The sequence below is a fragment of the Echeneis naucrates genome, chromosome 19 (assembly GCF_900963305.1).
Source record: "Echeneis naucrates chromosome 19, fEcheNa1.1, whole genome shotgun sequence".
Lineage (NCBI taxonomy): Eukaryota > Metazoa > Chordata > Actinopteri > Carangiformes > Echeneidae > Echeneis > Echeneis naucrates.
In genome coordinates, this window is record NC_042529.1 from 875915 (window position 1) to 893426 (window position 17512).

Genomic DNA, 17512 nt, shown 5'->3' on the forward strand with positions numbered 1-17512 from the left:
TTTGTCCAATCAGCTGTCAACGTCATCTGTTTTAAATACAAGTTCCTCTGCGATTGGTGAAGCATGGATAGATGTGAAGGGGCAATTCCACTGGCTGTAAAAGAAGCAGCATTGTATTGAAGTCTATGGGAAAATGTCCCTCCTCTTCCTCGTTTTCCCGATGAGTTTCTGGTCTCAGTCTCTAGTTTAGTCTTCAATACAACATGATGTTAATTTTTTTTTTTTTTAATTGATGCTGCGTTTTGGGGGAGGAGTTAGGGGGTGGGGACTGGACCACCCAAGCAAACTTCACGGGGGGTATTTTTATTTCACCCATCTAATGAAACACGATACATGAAGCACTGATATTTTGGGCCCATTTATGAACTGAGCTGAAGACAAATGTTCAGCGCTGCACTGTAAAGGCATCTATTTGTGTGTATGTGTGTTGCTTGTAATTTTCTGTGGGGCACTTTGGCATTTCAGGGTGTAACTTTAGAAACAGCAGCAGTCTAATGGTAGATTTAAGCTGTCAACACACACGCATTGTCAGATACAAATGCTATGTACTGGCAGCTCACACCGAGTAATTAAAAACATCATGTGATTATTATCCACACTGTAGTCGAAAATAAACCGACTCTTTCTCCTCTCTCGGTTGGAGAGCAGCTCGCCACTTCTCTTTTCTTCTTCATTTACACGACGCCGTCAGAAGCTGAGCAGCCGCTCTGCAGCATCGAGATGCTCCATCCTGCTCGCCCTCTCCTCTCCGCTCAGTCCAGCTCTCGGTGTCTGTCGATGCCGAAGCTCAGGCAGCCCTGGGAGAACACGCCGACTCTGCACACATTTCTAAAAATAGATGAAACGAAACGTCTCAATCGGAGCTGTTCCGAAGAGAAAGGGGGAAGGAAAAAAAAAAAAAAAAAAACAGGAGGGAGGACGGCGCTCAATGTGCAGCCCAAAAATGGTGATGATGATGTCAGCACGCATGAAAATGACATCTTCCTTCCGTATACTATATATGGACATGGCTGGGAGGAAGAAAAAAACATGCATAGGAAGCTCCTGCAGTTCCGGTTCCCCTCTCTGACCAAATAAAGTCTCCTCCATTCAGATGCAAATTGCGACCGAGGTGTTTCTCAGCTCAGGTCTGTTCTCACAATCCTGAAGGAAACACTTCCTGTCCAAAATATTCTGTTCTCTGCAGAATCTGCTGTTCACTTAATGCTGTTTTTACGACAAGCTCCAGAAAGCTGCCCAGTTTCTGCACACATTTCAGAGGGGGAGGGCGCCTCAGCTCTCTTTCATTTAAGATAATCTGAGCTGAATTTTACATCCAAGATGACACTGATAGTTAAATAAATGTTTTGTGTTGTCTTCAACAAATTACAGAAACTGAACTGCCTTTAGAGTCCTAATTAAAAATTAAAATAATGAAACCTCCAGCGCTGAAAATATTCTCCACATGATATTTGGCTCTAACTTAATCCAATCTAATTCTCTCTCTCTCTCTCTCTCTCTCTCTCTCTCTCTCTCTCTCTCTCTCGCCCAAGGCCGAACACACTTTAGCACAACATCCATCTCATTAAAACAATTTAAGGTTAATTCAGACGGCCAAATTTGAGGTCTGGGAAATGATTACTCTTCAGTTAATTAATTCATAGGAACAGGATTTAGGAGTGTGTTGCCTTCGAGGCATATTCTCCCACTTTATCAGACATGATGTAAAAGATAAGAGGCCTCCTGAAGCGGGGACAGGGCTCCGGTTCAGGCGGTGATAGCAGGTGGGAGACATGTTTCCCAGAGAGAGGTGATTTAAATCAGCAGCAGAAATCTGATTCAGAGGTGAAGGAAACAGGACCAACGTGCTGCTGAGTCACTGATCATTATTCACTGTTGTTTTCACTGAGAGGAAAAATGGATGACCTCGTCATGACCCTGTTACCCCCCCCCACCATAACCCCCTAACCCTGAGTTTCACCCGCACTCTGAATTCAGCCTGCGTTCAGTCTGGGTTCAGGGAATCTGCAGCGAGAGCACTTTTCTCCTTCTTCCCCCGTCTTGTCATCTCGCAGTGTAGAAGTTCTTGTTCTCCCACGCACATCATCCCATCGGGGCGATTGTTTCGCGTGTCCAACTTTAAAATGCTTGATTGTGTCACTTTGAATCATCAGCTGATGACAACTCTGTGAATGAAGTCAGAACTGAGGGATCTTACCGGCGTTCGGACTTGATGAAGTTATGACGCTGCTGAGGTGTATTTACAGTACAGGATGATTAAGTCTGTGGAGTGAAGATGTTCTTTCCGTTCGTGTGTTTGGTTTTTCATCTCAAGATGAGACAGATTTGTGGAAAATGTTCATTTCAGTTACCAGAGTCTGTATTTCCCTGCAGATTGAGAGGTGGAAATGAAAATGGAGCGTCAGGCATCTATAGAAGCTGCCGGGGGGCAGTTGGGCCACCCAGAGGGGTACTTTGGCCTGGAGCACGTGATTGTCAAGGCAGCAGGTCAAACACGTGAGACGCAGGTTTCCTTCGCGTATTTCTAATTTCCATCGAGGGCCAACCTACTATTTCTTCACTAAAGCCCAAGTGCCCGCTCTCAGATCGTTCATCTGCTTCTGCGTCATCAGAGCAGCTTCACCGCGCTGTTTGTGCCCTTTACAATGTCCTTGTCCTTGAGTCACCCCAGCTAGGGAGGGAGGATGCAGAGAAACACAGGAGAGAGCGTCTGAGGACCCAGAACGAAGGAAGAGACGGACAGAGAGGCGACAGAGAGCTGACGGTCTCTGGTTAAATGAAAACGTGGCCCCGGCACTTTGAACCCCCCCCCCCTTCATTCATGTCTGTTTCAAGTGTCACATCCATCGGCTCTTTGAAACAAGCCGACTCGCCAACAGACGCTCGTCTTTTTGAGCACCAAAGAAGAGATCAGTGGGGGAGTTTGATTTTTAGCAAATCAGTGAATCACGCCGTTAACGGGCCTTTAAAATCATCCTGTGAAACGTCCTTGAGGTGTCGCATTGTCCTTCATGTGGGTGCTCAGCCAAATGGTGACTTAATGATGCCGGTTATGATGTGAAGTGCCGTCTGCAGCACTGAAGCGGCTGCCAAACCTTCAGTGTGACACATGAACACACATCAGGAGACGACTGCTCGTTTCTCATCTGTCCATTAAAGCATTTCTCACAGTTTTAGAAGAAGAAATGAGACTTTTGAAAGCTGACAATCCCCATTGCAGCCTGATTTAGGCGACTGGTGGTGTTAACTCCAGAGACGGGGATGAACTGTGATGAATCACAAAATTCTCACTGTGGGGAACCAATTAAAGGCAGATGTGATCGGTTCGATGTCAGCCAAAGTCTGCATGTTTGTCAAAACACAAAATCTCTCCGATGCCATCTCTCTTACTCTGCGTCGGTCTGCTGTCTCCCCCCGTTATGATCTCTGATAGCGGCTCATTTTTGTTGATCCTCTGATGTTTTTCAGTTCTCTGTCAAACAGACTGCCGCCTGCAGTTCAGGGCTTTGTTCTTTTAAAGAAATCAGAACATTTTCATAACAAGTTTATGGTCTTTACTTAAATATAAACTGATAAAATCCAGTAAAGGGGGCAGAATGAAAAATGCCTTCTTGCCCCAGATGAGGCCTGAGATGCAGAAGTTCACCTCGACAGGAAGTAAATTCTGAGCTTTCGTGACGACGTCTCTGTAGAGAATCTGCGTGATGATGTCACTATCAAGTGACGAGGTGTTGTCTGCTTTTGTGTAAATGTGTGCACACCCGTCCTGAGTGTGCGTGTTTCCCTGCCGGCGTCAGTCATGTGGCTCTGAGGAGGAAAACCTTGTGCCCCCTCTGCTGCAGCTTCATGGGGATTAGAGCTGCTTGTGTTTGCTCTCTGAGTCCCTGCAGAGACGCACACTCCTCCGTATGTCTGCCAGCCTCTGCGTGGCCGGGGGGGGGGGGGGGGGGCGGGGGGAGCAGCCAGATGATGTACCCTTCGGTTCACCGTACTGAGTAAACGTGTTGTTTTCACAGTGAACTTTCCCCCGGTTTGGTTTACCTAACACATAATTCCTAAATTGAATTCTGTGAGCTGTATTTTGGTAGCTGTTGTTTTTTAGGAGGTTTATTTACCCCCCCAACCTTCACCCCACCCCATGTGAGCTGTAAACCTAAAAAATCTCAGCTTTAACAATGACTCGTGTGTATTGGACAAACAGCATCTTGTTGTTGTTGTTGTTGCAGGTGTGTTTCCTGTCACACAGATAAACGCGTAATTGAAATCCCACCTTCTGTTTTCCTTTTCACACGCTGCCATCAAATAGCAGGAACTCTGACTGGATTCATTTCCTAAAACTAATTTGTGAGGATCGTTTACTTCTTAAATCGATCCGGGCCTGTGAGCACCACAGCATGCCTTCCTCCCCTCTAAGCCTCGGATGTTGTGATCTGCTCTGATTATCAATAAGCAGCTTAGTTCTGGAGGGTAGAAGTCCAATATTTCGCAATGTAAGGTGGAGAGGTTTTTGGATTACATGGGTGAAATGAAACGAGAACATCCAGTTTGGGAGTTTGGAAACCTGCAGGACGCGCAGACACACGCGCAGACACACGCGCAGACACACGCGCAGACACACGCGCAGACACACGCGCAGACACACGCGCAGACATCCCTGAAGGCTGACCTCCATCCACAGGAATATTCAAATCAAAGATGAGCTGTCATCTTCAGCATCAGAGAAGAGAAATCATGAAATCTTGATCTGAAATGAAACAAACAGAAAGTGAAGATGAAACTAAAGCAGTCAAATAAGCTCGTATATGTTTTATAATAATAAGAAGATAATAGAATATTTATGAGGCCAGAAACATCAGTATCATATCCATTATAATTCTCTGCCTCCTTCTTCTCCTGCAATGTTCATAGAAGCGTTCTGGGCAGACCAGCCAGTGCAGTGCATTATGGGTAGTCCTAAAGAAATGTAAACGAACGGCTCCTTGATCGAGCTAATTGACACAAATAAGCAAATAACAAGTTTGTGAAGCCCCTCGAGCTGACATCGACATTTGTGTAATTGTGCGTGTGTGTGATGAAGGTGCACAAGTCCCCCCCTCCCCGCAGTCATACACTTGGACAGTGTTGGGGGGGGGGGGGGGTGTTGTGTTGGACTTTGTGTGTTTCTCTCTGTTGTGTCTTCACCTGTTGAATTGTCTCTCCTCATGTTTCTTTGTGACGTCTGTGGAAAGTTGGAGATCATCTCGGCTCTCAAACATCAGCGAGGAGACACTTTAGTGCTGAAGGACCCCCCCGCACGCACACACACACACACACACCTTTAATCCCTTCAACTCCAACTGAGTCTCGTCTGCATGACCGCAGCACTTCCATTAAGCCCATTAATCCTGATCAGGCAGCCCCCCCGTTCCTGTCCAACGGCCACAGGTCCAGCCCCCAAAAATCTGATTTCAGCACAGCAGAGCTGTTAAAGTGTGTCGGCCTGCTGCTGGTAGAATCTGTTTGGGGGGAACACATTCAGTTTATGTCCTGATTTTACCTCACGTCAGAGAAAGTGCATCAGCATGGCCAGATATGTTCCGTATTCAGTAAGAAATGAATTTTTATGTGTAACTGCTTTGATTTTCTTTTGTTTTTCTTATATAGTTATTATTTATAGGAATGCATTACTGAAACGCAGTTATATGGATTTATCATATTTAATCTGGTATCTTTGATGGTAAAGCTTTAAAAATATCGAACCTCAGCAGAGCACAACTCATACTGGATTTATACAGTTTTATCCACTTTGCTGTGAAGGAATGGAGGCAAAGATGTGTACTGTGTGGGATTTAATCACATGAGAATTATTATTAGTTACATTTTAAATCAGGTATTTAAATTAGATCAGGTTTTAATCCAGAGAAAGTATCAGAGGTCTCAGAGTCCTGAACTTTAAACCAGCCTGTCAGGATTTCTGGGACTTTGTCTTTTTATTATTATAACATTTATCCGCTGACTGATCAGTGCTGTGTCCAGGCTGGACTGAAAATCCAGTATGTGTTTGTGGGCAGCGTGTGAAGGAAGCGGAGGCTCTGAGTGTTTTTCTGTGGTGTGTCTCATTTTTCTTGGGGTAGTTTGATCTGTCTCTGTCTCTCCAGGTCTCTCTCCCTCTGTTCTTTGCTCAAACTAGATCTTTTTGTTCCTTTTTTTTTTTACTATGCATTGCATTTTCAGAAGAGGCAGCATGTAGGTATCTTAAAACGACACGCCACCTCCCTGGCTGCATGAATCATCTTTTACTTTCTACTTATCTTTTGTGTTTATCTATTTGATTTGATTTGATTTGAACCCTCTGGGTTCTGCTTTTTGGTGTTTCCCCCTGTTATGTTGTAGCTCCACATAATGCAACGATGAACTACGTGATCTACACAGATTGTAAATGGTTGTGTACTGCAGGAGTGTTGGTGATAATAATGGAAACTCCTTCACATCTCACACTAGTTTTTCTAACTTTGAGTAGACGTTTATCGATTAACCTTTCGATTTCTCATCCATTCTGTGTGTGCTGAGTATTTCTGTAATCTTTTTTTATTTTGTGTCGGCTTCATCAGCATCATGACAAATGTTTCATCCTGTCCATCCTCCTCCTCCTTCCTCAACACATCCACCTGTCTCATCTGTTTCGTGTGGCTGCATGGTCTCTTTTTTACTTTTGCACGATGTGTACAGCTTTCTTAGATGTTATTAAAGATTTAATATCGCTCTCCTTTTTCCTCTCTCTCCCTCCTCCCCTCCCTCTTTTTGTTTATTGTCTCTCTTCTTTGTCGTCGTCTCTGCAGGGGAGGTTCTCTTTCAGATGGCTGAAGTGCACAGACAGATCCAGATCCAGCTTGAAGAGATGGTGAGCATGTGGTGCTGGTGCTGCTAAAATCAGCACTTCTTAAGCTCTGAGTTTGGAGCCAAACAGATTGTTGGTCTGTTTCTTTAGGCTCTCACGTCCCTGGATGTCTTTTGATATTCAGCACTCAGAAAGCTGCACTCTTTTACGTTGTTCGGGATGTAAGAAGATGTATTTGTAGTAGTTGTCCAGCTCAGGGGACAACAGGTCAGTCAGCCAATCAGGAGAGGGAGCCAATTAAAATAAAAATTATTTAGAAATGTGTGGATGGCTACTTTTGGGCCGTGTGGACCTTTTAAGCAGGATTTCCATTTTCTGAAGTGTTGTTTATTCCTGGATATATAAACTCCAGCCTTTACAGCCTGGAGCAGTTTCTCCAGTTTAGTTCTCCAAATGATCTGTATTTGAGTCTTCCAGAGAATAAATTGGCCGGTTTTGGTGGAACATTAAGTCAGCTGAGAGCAGGAGTGAGGATCGGTGTTGCGTTTTAATCTTTATGAGAAAAGAGGCATATTAAATCCAGTTTGGGTGTCAACTTCGAGAGAATGACAACCCAAAATATTGTTGTTGTTCAACAGGGAACGTGTTGTCCCTCACAATTTAACCTCCTGCTTTTGCAGCACATATCCTGCTGATAATTAAAGAAAATATTCTGGTAAAAATGAGCGGAAGAGGCTGAAAGGTCACTGAGGTCAACGCTCTTTTCGAACAGATTGTGAATCAGGCAGATTGTCGACAGAGGGGAGGAAGGTCGTGAATAAATAAAACATCATTTCACCACAAATTCCCCTTTGTCCTTTTAACCCCCCCACACTGTGAACAGCACATTCACTCTGAGCTGTTTCTTTGCTTTCCTGTTTGCTGACTTGTTTTTGTGTGTTGTGCAGCTGAAGTCGTTCCACAACGAGCTGCTGACGGAGCTGGAGAAGAAGGTGGAGCTGGATGCACGATACCTGAATGTGAGGTTCCCTTTTTTTCAGGCGACCTCACCTCAGAACAAATCTTTTTCCGTTTCTGTCTCAGGAAGTTGTGACGTGATCAGTTTGTGTGTCCACTTCTACACACAGTCAATTGACACTACAAGATTGTTTTGAAGTCTATGGGAAAATGGCCTCCCTTCTAAATTAACATGCATCTCTATTATGATCATCCCGCAGTTTGTGGTCTCCATTAATCTTTCTCACTGATGAGAAATGAAGCTACAGCTGCACATAAATGATTAACGGGCATCAAACTCGCTCACAGGTCTCTTCATACGCAGATTGATTATTTGACCGTGTCATCACTGACACCTCTTCAGAGACTGAAGTTATCAGAACCACAGCAGATACAAAATCCACTGTCCTTAATGTCGCACCGGCCTTCCTCCAAACTGCTGCATTTTCATAAATGACTTCCCACCCTGGCCTGGAAATGAGTTTATGTGGAGGGAAAAAAAAATAATTAAATGGACAAATTAATTAATGGAGATCAGTTTGGATTCACTCCCAAAGACACTTTATTCATTCTAGACGGGGATGTACCAACATGTTTGGACAGCGCTTTCTGATAATTACAGTCAGAAATGATGATGTATTCATATTGAAATGAGCTCCAGAGGCCTCGCTGCAGCCTCTGTGAATACGCACGCTTAAAACAGGAGTAGAAAAGGATCGTTTGGCACAGAAGAAAAACATTTTCAAGGCAAAACAGATTCAGTTCTCCAGAGACGCAAAGTCACAGGGAAATTCAGTGTCCTTCACCGAGACTTTTTATAAAGAACTTTAGACCAAAGCAAGTTTACATAAAAGTAGAGCTGCAGCGATTTAAAAAATACATTTAAATGCAGATGAATGCACAAATTAGACATTACAATCATTACAATCAGACCATTTGATGCTCAAATGTAGAACCTTTAGGAACTGAACCAAATGAATCCAAAACACTTTGGCTGAAGCAGATTCAATTTAACTGTATGTGACTGATCATTATTTCTTCTGTCTATCATTGTTGTTATTATTATAATTTATTATGATTATAAAAATGGATTAGATTGTTATGAAGAACAGAATCTAGAAAAGAGATAAGCCACTAAAAGGAGGAACAGAAATGATTGTTGTTCTGTCGTCCTTAGTCGTGTTACACCAGTTCACTGTATAAATATTTATGTCTATCGGTGTAGGCTGTCCTTGTGTGTGCACGGCGAGACGTGCGAGCGCTGCCCCGTCCCTGCTGACTTTGTACTGCCCCCCCAGGCGGCGCTGAAAAAGTACCAGATGGAGCACAAGAGCAAAGGGGAGAGTCTGGAGAAGTGCCAGGCCGAGCTGAAGAAACTGCGCAGGAAGAGCCAGGGCAGCAAACATCCCTCCAAGTACGGAGACAAGGAGATGCAGGTCAGCCAGTGTGTGTCTGTGTGTGACGTTGTGTGACGTCTGACTGAAGTGTCGGATGTTTTGAGCGTTGCAGAATATTCCTCCTTTGGTTTTTGAAGCAGATGTCTTCGCTCTGCGGCCAGCTGGAAGATCACTCTTTAAAAAAACACACCACAACATGGCCACTGCAGCCCGCGCCAAGAAAACCTGATCCCACCGGCTTCGGCCCAGTCTGAGCCGCAGACGACCTGCCGTCACTTGGTTTCTATACTTCAGTCTGAACGTTTACTGATCCCACACTGGTTCTTCTGTAAACGCTGCTTCCCTCCTGATGGGATGGTCACACAGATGGTGAAGGTTAAGACTCCAACTCATCGTGTCAAATATTCAAACTGCAACAAATGCACAGATTTAAACTGTCTGGAAATATATATCAGAACAAACATCAGGTTAAAAAAAATAATGCATCATATATCTTGTTTCATATTTAACCAACAGCTCAACTCATCAGTCAACAACAATACAATTAATGGTGCCATATGAAGTATAATATTAATATAATATGACCTCACTTTATATAATCATTTATAGTTTCATTTGTGCTTCATTATAAAGGCTCAGTCAGCTCTAAACCCGACGAATATTTTTATCTATTTTCCTCTTAGAGGTTCCTCAGATGTCTAACGGCAGCAAGCTTTACCTGAAATCTGTTTTATTTTTATGGGTCACTCGTATAAAATGCACTTTCAGCTCGTTCGACATCTTCTTCTACCAACATTAGAATAAAATACTTAAATAGAATATGGACTTTTTAACCTTGATGTGTTAAATGGTTAAAGTTTCAACACTTTTTCTTTCATCAGCGTTGCATAATGTTTATCAGGTGAATGGGGCGTTTTATTCTGATGTACGGGTCACTGCTTCAGCAGAGGCGTGAGGACCTGAGACGGCGCCAGTCTCCTCGTCTGTGGGTGTCGTGGTGACACATGGTGGGCGGGCCCTCTTATACAACCTGCACAGGAGACGCTGCTGTGATGCATCTGTCCAATCGGAGAGACAGAGCGTGAAGAGAGCTGCATGTATAAAACAAGACCCTCAGGATGAGTCTGTATTTGATGGAAGTCTGAAGTTGGTCATATTTCTGCCTGGACAGCACTTATGGCATCAAAGGTCATGTGATAAAGCAGGAAGTGTATGCAGTTCTGCAGTAATGCTAACGAGGAAAATGTAATATTAGAAATGCAGCAGCAGCACTGAGGCATCACTGGAGGGCAAACGGGGCTGCAGGTGCTGTTTGGTTTTAACTCATTAGGTTGAGGAGGAAACATGGCGTCAGAGGTGGAGGGCCAATTGTGCAGCACTTCCAGAGGTGGCAGGGAAGTAATCATTGTGTAATTGTTAGTGTTGCTGCGACAGTTGGCTGCCGGAGTGTGACGGGGCGACCCGGCCACTCGCTGCAAAAATCGATCCAGGAAGAACGAAACGTTCGGCCCTCTGAGCTCTCATGGCTGATTGGATATGAGACTTTGTGTGCTCGTGTGTCTTGTTTTTGTGTTTTAGTTTTGGTGCCAATGCAGATTTTTCTTAAAACTACAAGATGAGAAATGCTTTCATGGGATTCTTCAGAACCTGGAGTTTAAAGCCTTATTTTTCTAATGGTTCATCAGTTAGGTTCGTTGGTGTTGCGTCTTCTTCCTGACGGGAACAGGAAACAGGAAGTGCAGTGCTGGTGCAGATCTTAAAGTTTGCCTTGGTGCCCCTCGTTTCATGCATCCCTCTGTTGTCCAACTTTTAATTAAGAAATGCTGCAGTTCACTACAACCTTTTTGGAGCAGGAGGGGAAAAACACCCCATATATTAAAGTAATTGCCGTTCGCTCTTCCTGCTCCTGATTGATGTCAACATTAAAACTAAAGGCGATGGAAAGTCACCCATTTATGACGGAGGCCCTCGGGGGCCATAAAGCACGAGCTGCTGTCTGAGCACAGTATACACTCTGATAAACGCTCTGATCAGAGAAAAAAAAGGTTTAGTTCGCTCATCCTTCCGCCCACCGCATTATCCAGCTGGATTGTCTTCTCTTTCTGTCAGAAAAATGAATTCAGAGATTGACAGAACGCATTATGATTGTGCTGAAACAGTCACTTGATTGGCAGTAAATTAATAATAAACTGGTTGTTCAGTTCTTAAAAGAGGAAAAGGAGGAGAAAAACTTATTAAACCTGCTAATTCTTCCTCCGTGACTGAACACACACGCAACGTGGAGCATCTGTTATTACTTTCATCCTTTTGGCAGCTCCTGTTTTCCCTCATCTCAGGTTTGTCAGCTTCAGATACTGATCGGTAGAAAAACAGTCCAGATTTTTTACATCGTCCTGGTCGTGCTGGTTTATTTTGAAAACAACAGCTTAAACTTTCACTAAGTTTAATTACAGGTCGACCTGCCTCAGAGCCCGAGAGCTCCAACGACTTGGACCTTTTAAAGTGAAATGAGTCAATAAATATTGGACGCAGGAGCACGAGCTCTCCCTCCCAGCACACGTCTTAAATGCTGAATGTGCTCACAGTCAGCAGAAGCCAGGAGCCGCTTTTGGCCGTAAAGAAGCTTCTTCAGGCGAAGCCCAGCTGAGCAGCAGAGGCCTGAAAGCTGCAGGCCTCCTGCATCCTCACTGCTTAAATTATAGATAAAGAAGCGAGCTGTGGCGGGTTCATTTATGTTAATGTATATGTGAATGCTGGTGTTCCCCTGGGACCTGTTATAAAATCCTTTTTTTTTTTTTTTTTTTTAACCTCCCACACAACAGCAGTGTCAGTACTGAGAACAGTTCCTGTAGCACACCGTAGTTAAATTACATGCTAATTTATTCCAATTTATGCAACATCAACTGAAATAATGAAGGATTTAAGCCAGGTTTTGACACAGGATCAGGATGTGGGATTAGGATCAGGTTGCCTGGGCTTTTGGGGCCTGGTCAGTTATCCAGCTTATCCAAATGCTTTCCAGGGTCAGCAGGGGTCAGTGTGTTATGTGAGGCTGCGTGCAATATTCAAATATGCCATGATACTTAAAAACAACTTCTGGAGGTTAAAACCTGGGAAAGAAAGAGAGAGAAGGTGTTCAACTGATATTCCCTTCTGGACGTTACCTTTTCTGACGCCTGGTAAAGAAAGCGATGCGGTTTAATCACGAGGTGAAGAAAACTTTATGTTCGGGGGGGGCTGAGCTGTTTTTGTGTCTCTGTTGTTGAGGAATTTAAACTCCACCTTTGCTTTTCTCTTTTGTGCGGTTTTGTGTCTGTCCTATCTGAGAACAGAGTCTGAACCCCCCCACCTCCCCCCAAACTCAGCCTGGATCTGCTGAACAGAGTCGCTCGCTGTGTGCTTTCGTTCGCAGGCCACCTGAAAAGCTTTCCCACCTCCGCCGTCCGAGTGATTCATGCGCGGCCTTCTTCTCCCTCTGCTGCCGCCACTTTGGCGTGTCACCATCTGATAATTAACCGTGGGTGAAATCGGTGCATGTGCGCCCACATGAGGGACGTTGTGTTCTCCTTAGAGATTGTTCTTTTTCTTGCTGACCATATTCAGCCACATCATTTCCTTCAGCTTCTCTTCCAACTGCATTTGGATTTGATTGACGTGCTGACAGATTTCATATTTGCAGTGACACTGTGGCTCCTCCATGTGGCTCGAGCAGTGAAACGTACTAAAAGAGATTTTCAGAGAGTCTGGGCAACGAGACGGTGATAACTTTGTTCTAAATGTAGTTTCGTGAACGGCGAACCTCCAGTTTGTGGTCATCCAAGGAAACCACCAAGTAATATTCAGACGGATAGCTAAAAATAGAGGTTAAAATAAAAATAATAGAACCAAAGCTTGATTTAAAAACAATAAACAGCCGCAGTAAAACTGTTAAAGCAAAGAACTGTGACGCTTCATTTATATTTCAACATGAGGCTGCTTTAATATCGTCCCGTCTGATGTTAATCACGTCTGATTAGAAATATTTACTGATGAATGCGTGAAAAAAGCATTAATTACTGAATCAACACGTCTGGGAATGCCAAATGTGTGATGCAGCATTATCATCAGGAATCTTGAGTTTCAGACACCAAATGGTATTTTTGTCACCCCTGGTTGGTTTTCTACATGAAGATTTAAGACTCTTAGATGGAAGCAGGCTGCCAACGGCCGCGGCCTCCATCATTAACACCTCGCTGCTGTCTGGCACTCTGGGAACGCAGCTCCACGTTACTCAACATCGTGGGAATCTGTGTTTTTCTGTTTGTTTGTTTGGTGGTGGTTGTTTTTTTTATTACATAAGTGAACCTGAGGAGAAAGTTGGGAGCTGCCTGTGTTTTGTGTATATATTTTTTTCGTTGTGTTCAGGAAGAGCACATCAGGTCCTTTGTATTGTGACACGTTCTAAATGAACAATCCTTTTTTTATTGTGTTGCCTGGTTTGGTGAAAAACTCCATCATGATGGAATTCTGGCAGAAAGTTCCAGCTGAGTTAAGACAGCTGAATTTTCTCTGATCCAAAGTAATCTGGACAGAATCGGTTCTTTTTTTTTTTAACACTCTAAATTGGATAGCTTCCATGTCAGAGCAGATGTTTCCCTTTAAAGTTTTCCAGGCTCCAGATCTTTCACTTCATATGTAATGAATGTAGAATACGTTCCTAACCCCCCCCCTCACAGTTTGTGGAGGCCATCAGCAACAAGCAGAGCGAGCTGGACAACTACATCGCTGAGGGCTACAAGAGCGCCCTGTCCGAGGAGAGGAGGAGGTACTGCTTCCTGGTGGACCGTCAGTGTGCCGTGGCCAAGAACAGCAGCGCCTACCACAACAAGGTGAGGGGGGGGGGGCACTGCAGACAGTGAAGGCATCACGGTGTCTGTGGGGGGGGAACACTGCAGACAGTGAAGGCATCACGGGGGGGGGGGGGGGGGGGGGGGGGGAACACTGCAGACAGTGAAGGCATCACGGTGTCAGTGGGGGGAGAGACACTGCAGACAGTGAAGGCATCACGGTGTCAGTGGGGGGGGGCACTGCAGACAGTGAAGGCAACACGGTGTCAGTGGGGGGGGGGGGGGAACACTGCAGACAGTGAAGGCATCACGGTGTCAGTGGGGGGAGAGACACTGCAGACAGTGAAGGCATCACGGTGTCAGTGGGGGGGGGCACTGCAGACAGTGAAGGCAACACGGTGTCAGTGGGGGGGGGGGGGGAACACTGCAGACAGTGAAGGCATCATGGTGTCAGTGGGGGGGGGGGGGGGACACACTGCAGACAGTGAAGGCATCACGGTGTCAGTGGGGGGAGAGACACTGCAGACAGTGAAGGCATCACGGTGTCAGTGGGGGGGGGGGGGGGGACACACTGCAGACAGTGAAGGCATCACGGTGTCAGTGGGGGGGGGACACTGCAGACAGTGAAGGCATCACGGTGTCTGTGGGGGGGGGACACTGCAGACAGTGAAGGCATCACGGTGCCTGGGGGGGAGAGACACTGCAGACAGTGAAGGCATCACGGTGTCAGTGGGGGGGGGGACACTGCAGACAGTGAAGGCATCACGGTGTCAGTGGGGGGGGGGGGCACTGCAGACAGTGAAGGCATCACGGTGTCTGTGGGGGGGGGGGGGGGGCACTGCAGACAGTGAAGGCATCACGGTGTCTGTGGGGGGGGGGGCACTGCAGACAGTGAAGGCATCACGGTGTCTGTGGGGGGGGAACACTGCAGACAGTGAAGGCATCACGGTGTCTGTGGGGGGGGGGGGGGGGCACTGCAGACAGTGAAGGCATCACGGTGTCTGTGGGGGGGGGGGGCACTGCAGACAGTGAAGGCATCACGGTGTCTGTGGGGGGAGAGACACTGCAGACAGTGAAGGCATCACGGTGTCTGAATGAAGGACGATGGACGGAGGAAAAAACGCACAACAGCACTAAACTGAAGATTGGAGCTTAAAGCAGACTGCAAAATGAACGACCATCACTGGTTGTATTGAAGTCTATGGGAAAGTGTGGTTCCTCCTCTCTGAGTTTATGGTCTCAGTCTCTACTTTACAGTGTTCAACACAACATGATGTCCAGTTTTTGTGGTTTGTGGTGGTTTTGCCGTACTTCTGTCTTTGTGTCTGTTAAGTTGTTGTGATCACGCCACCCACACTCTGCTGACACCTGACACTCCGGCCCACGCACGCTCGGTGGGGCCAGACAACCTTGGAGCCTGCTTTTTTTTTCATGGATTCACAGATTCAGGCCGTCCTCACTGATTCACAGACCGTGAATGTGTAACGGCCTGCTGGATAATGTATGGAGGGAGCTTCTCTGAGAGGATTCATGTCTCCTGTTCTGGTTTTCCTCCCGTCAGCCGCCGTGTGAATCTGCTCACATTTATTAAAGCAATATTGTCTCTGCAGCCCGTTACAGTATATTATATTATTTAATGTTAGAGTCACATACACACACAAACACTTTCTCTCCTATTATATAACACATAATGTGGGCAAAGAGCTGCTGAGTTCACATATTTCAATTAGATTTGGGCCGATCAACACGTGTTTAATGTCTGAAACAAGCTTTTCGTCTTTATGATCTTTATGATCTTTTCTTGAACGAGCTCAACCTGCTCTCTCTCCGTTCTTCTTCAGGGAAAGGAGCTTTTATCCCAGAAGATCCCCGTGTGGCAGCAGGCGTGTGCCGAGCCCAACAAGCTGCCAGATCGTGCCATGTTCCTGGCCCAGCAGATGAGCGGCGCGGCGGCTCATCATCCAGGCATGCCCATGTCTTCTGAGGCCATCCCCGGCGTCAAACCCCTGCCGGTGCCTCCGGAGCTGGCGGCCCTCAGGGCCAGCGGGGGTTTGGGACAGCAGGTCAGTTCCTCCAGCTGAGGCTTCTGATCGGTTTGTTCTCCAGTCACATCTGGTCTTTTCATGAATCACCCACATACATTATTATCTTTACCATAAGTATTAATGAGATGGGAGGAAGGCAAAGAGAGGCAGATGTTGTGTTTTATTTGTGTTTGTTTTCTGCACCTTTCGTCGCCTTCACAGAGGCTGATGGGAGCCGCAGAAGGAGGGATGCCGGTGATGAACGGCACAGCCGGCGCACACGGAGCAGAAGACTACCAGCAGTGGATGGAGGGCAAGCTGGCCCAGGGAAAGGTCCCGTCGCAGACCCAGCGACACGGAGGAGAGGTCTATTCCAACACCCTTCCTGTGCGCAAGGCGGCCCCCGCCAAGAGCAAGGCCATGCTGAGTAAGGACTCCAGATCTGACCTCCTTAAAGGCGCTTTAATGCGCCATAAATCCTGAGACTGACGGCCGACGTCTGCAGGCTTTGAGGGCATTTATTAACTGGATGCTGCAGGAAAGTTAGAGTCAGATTGTATTTTTTACGCCAACATGAATCAAATGACTAAAAGTCCGACTCCCTCCCACTTCTAACTGATGAACCTCTGCTTGTTTTGACTCACTGGTGAAAAAGATTAGCTGTCGTAGGGTTAGGACATAATCCAGCTCCTGCTGCAGACCGCCTATTAACAGTGTGTGTCTTCCCCCAGCGGAGACCCGGACTCTGCCCCGGTCCAGCTCCATGGCTGCAGGGCTGGAGAGAAACGGGAGGACTCGTGTCCAGGCCATCTTCTCCCACGCAGCCGGAGACAACAGCACCCTGCTGAGCTTCGCCGAGGGTGACGTCATAACCCTGCTGGTCCCCGAGGCCCGAGACGGCTGGCACTATGGCGAGAACGAGAAGACCAGGATGTGAGTTCAGGAGGCAAAATATTAGATTCCATTAAACATATTAAAGTTTTCAGCGACTTCTTCATGAATGTGGTGCCACCTTTTCCAGGCGCGGCTGGTTTCCCTTCTCCTACACCAGGCTGATCGCTGAGAGCGGCGACGGCGACTCCATGAGACAGCTCCGAGTACATAAGTAGGTCTAAGTGATGTCATCAGCCAATCAGATGAAGATTGAGCTCTGGATTTCAGTTAAATTCACCGATCATGAGCAGCACAGCTCTGATCTTCCTCATAAACACCGACAAACCATTTCCATGTTTTCGTGTTTCAAGCCTCCATCACGGGAAGAGCAGCAGCACAGGAAACCTCCTGGAGAGGGAAGACGTGGCTCAGCCGGCCCCTGAGTACGGCACGCACTCCCGTATGGCTGCACAGAGCGCCGCCGCGCTGCACGGCAGACAGCAACGCCCCTACAGCGTGGCAGTGCCAGGCTTCTCACAGGTGAGGGGAGGGCTGCCAGACAACCACACGACAACACAC

At 46.3% G+C, this 17512-nt stretch overlaps 1 protein-coding gene across 5 annotated transcripts in view; it reads left to right on the forward strand.

Moving 5' to 3' along the window:
* Positions 1-17512, forward strand: part of baiap2b (BAR/IMD domain containing adaptor protein 2b) — a 42868-nt gene that overhangs the window by 17247 nt on the left and 8109 nt on the right. For all 5 annotated transcript variants that reach the window (XM_029527193.1, XM_029527192.1, XM_029527195.1 and 2 more), the window contains exons 4-12: positions 6819-6880; positions 7765-7836; positions 9112-9249; positions 13926-14078; positions 15878-16099; positions 16283-16487; positions 16792-16993; positions 17082-17165; positions 17305-17473. In XM_029527193.1, the coding sequence (XP_029383053.1) occupies positions 6819-6880; positions 7765-7836; positions 9112-9249; positions 13926-14078; positions 15878-16099; positions 16283-16487; positions 16792-16993; positions 17082-17165; positions 17305-17473 (1307 nt within the window). The remainder of the gene's footprint in view (positions 1-6818; positions 6881-7764; positions 7837-9111; positions 9250-13925; positions 14079-15877; positions 16100-16282; positions 16488-16791; positions 16994-17081; positions 17166-17304; positions 17474-17512) is intronic.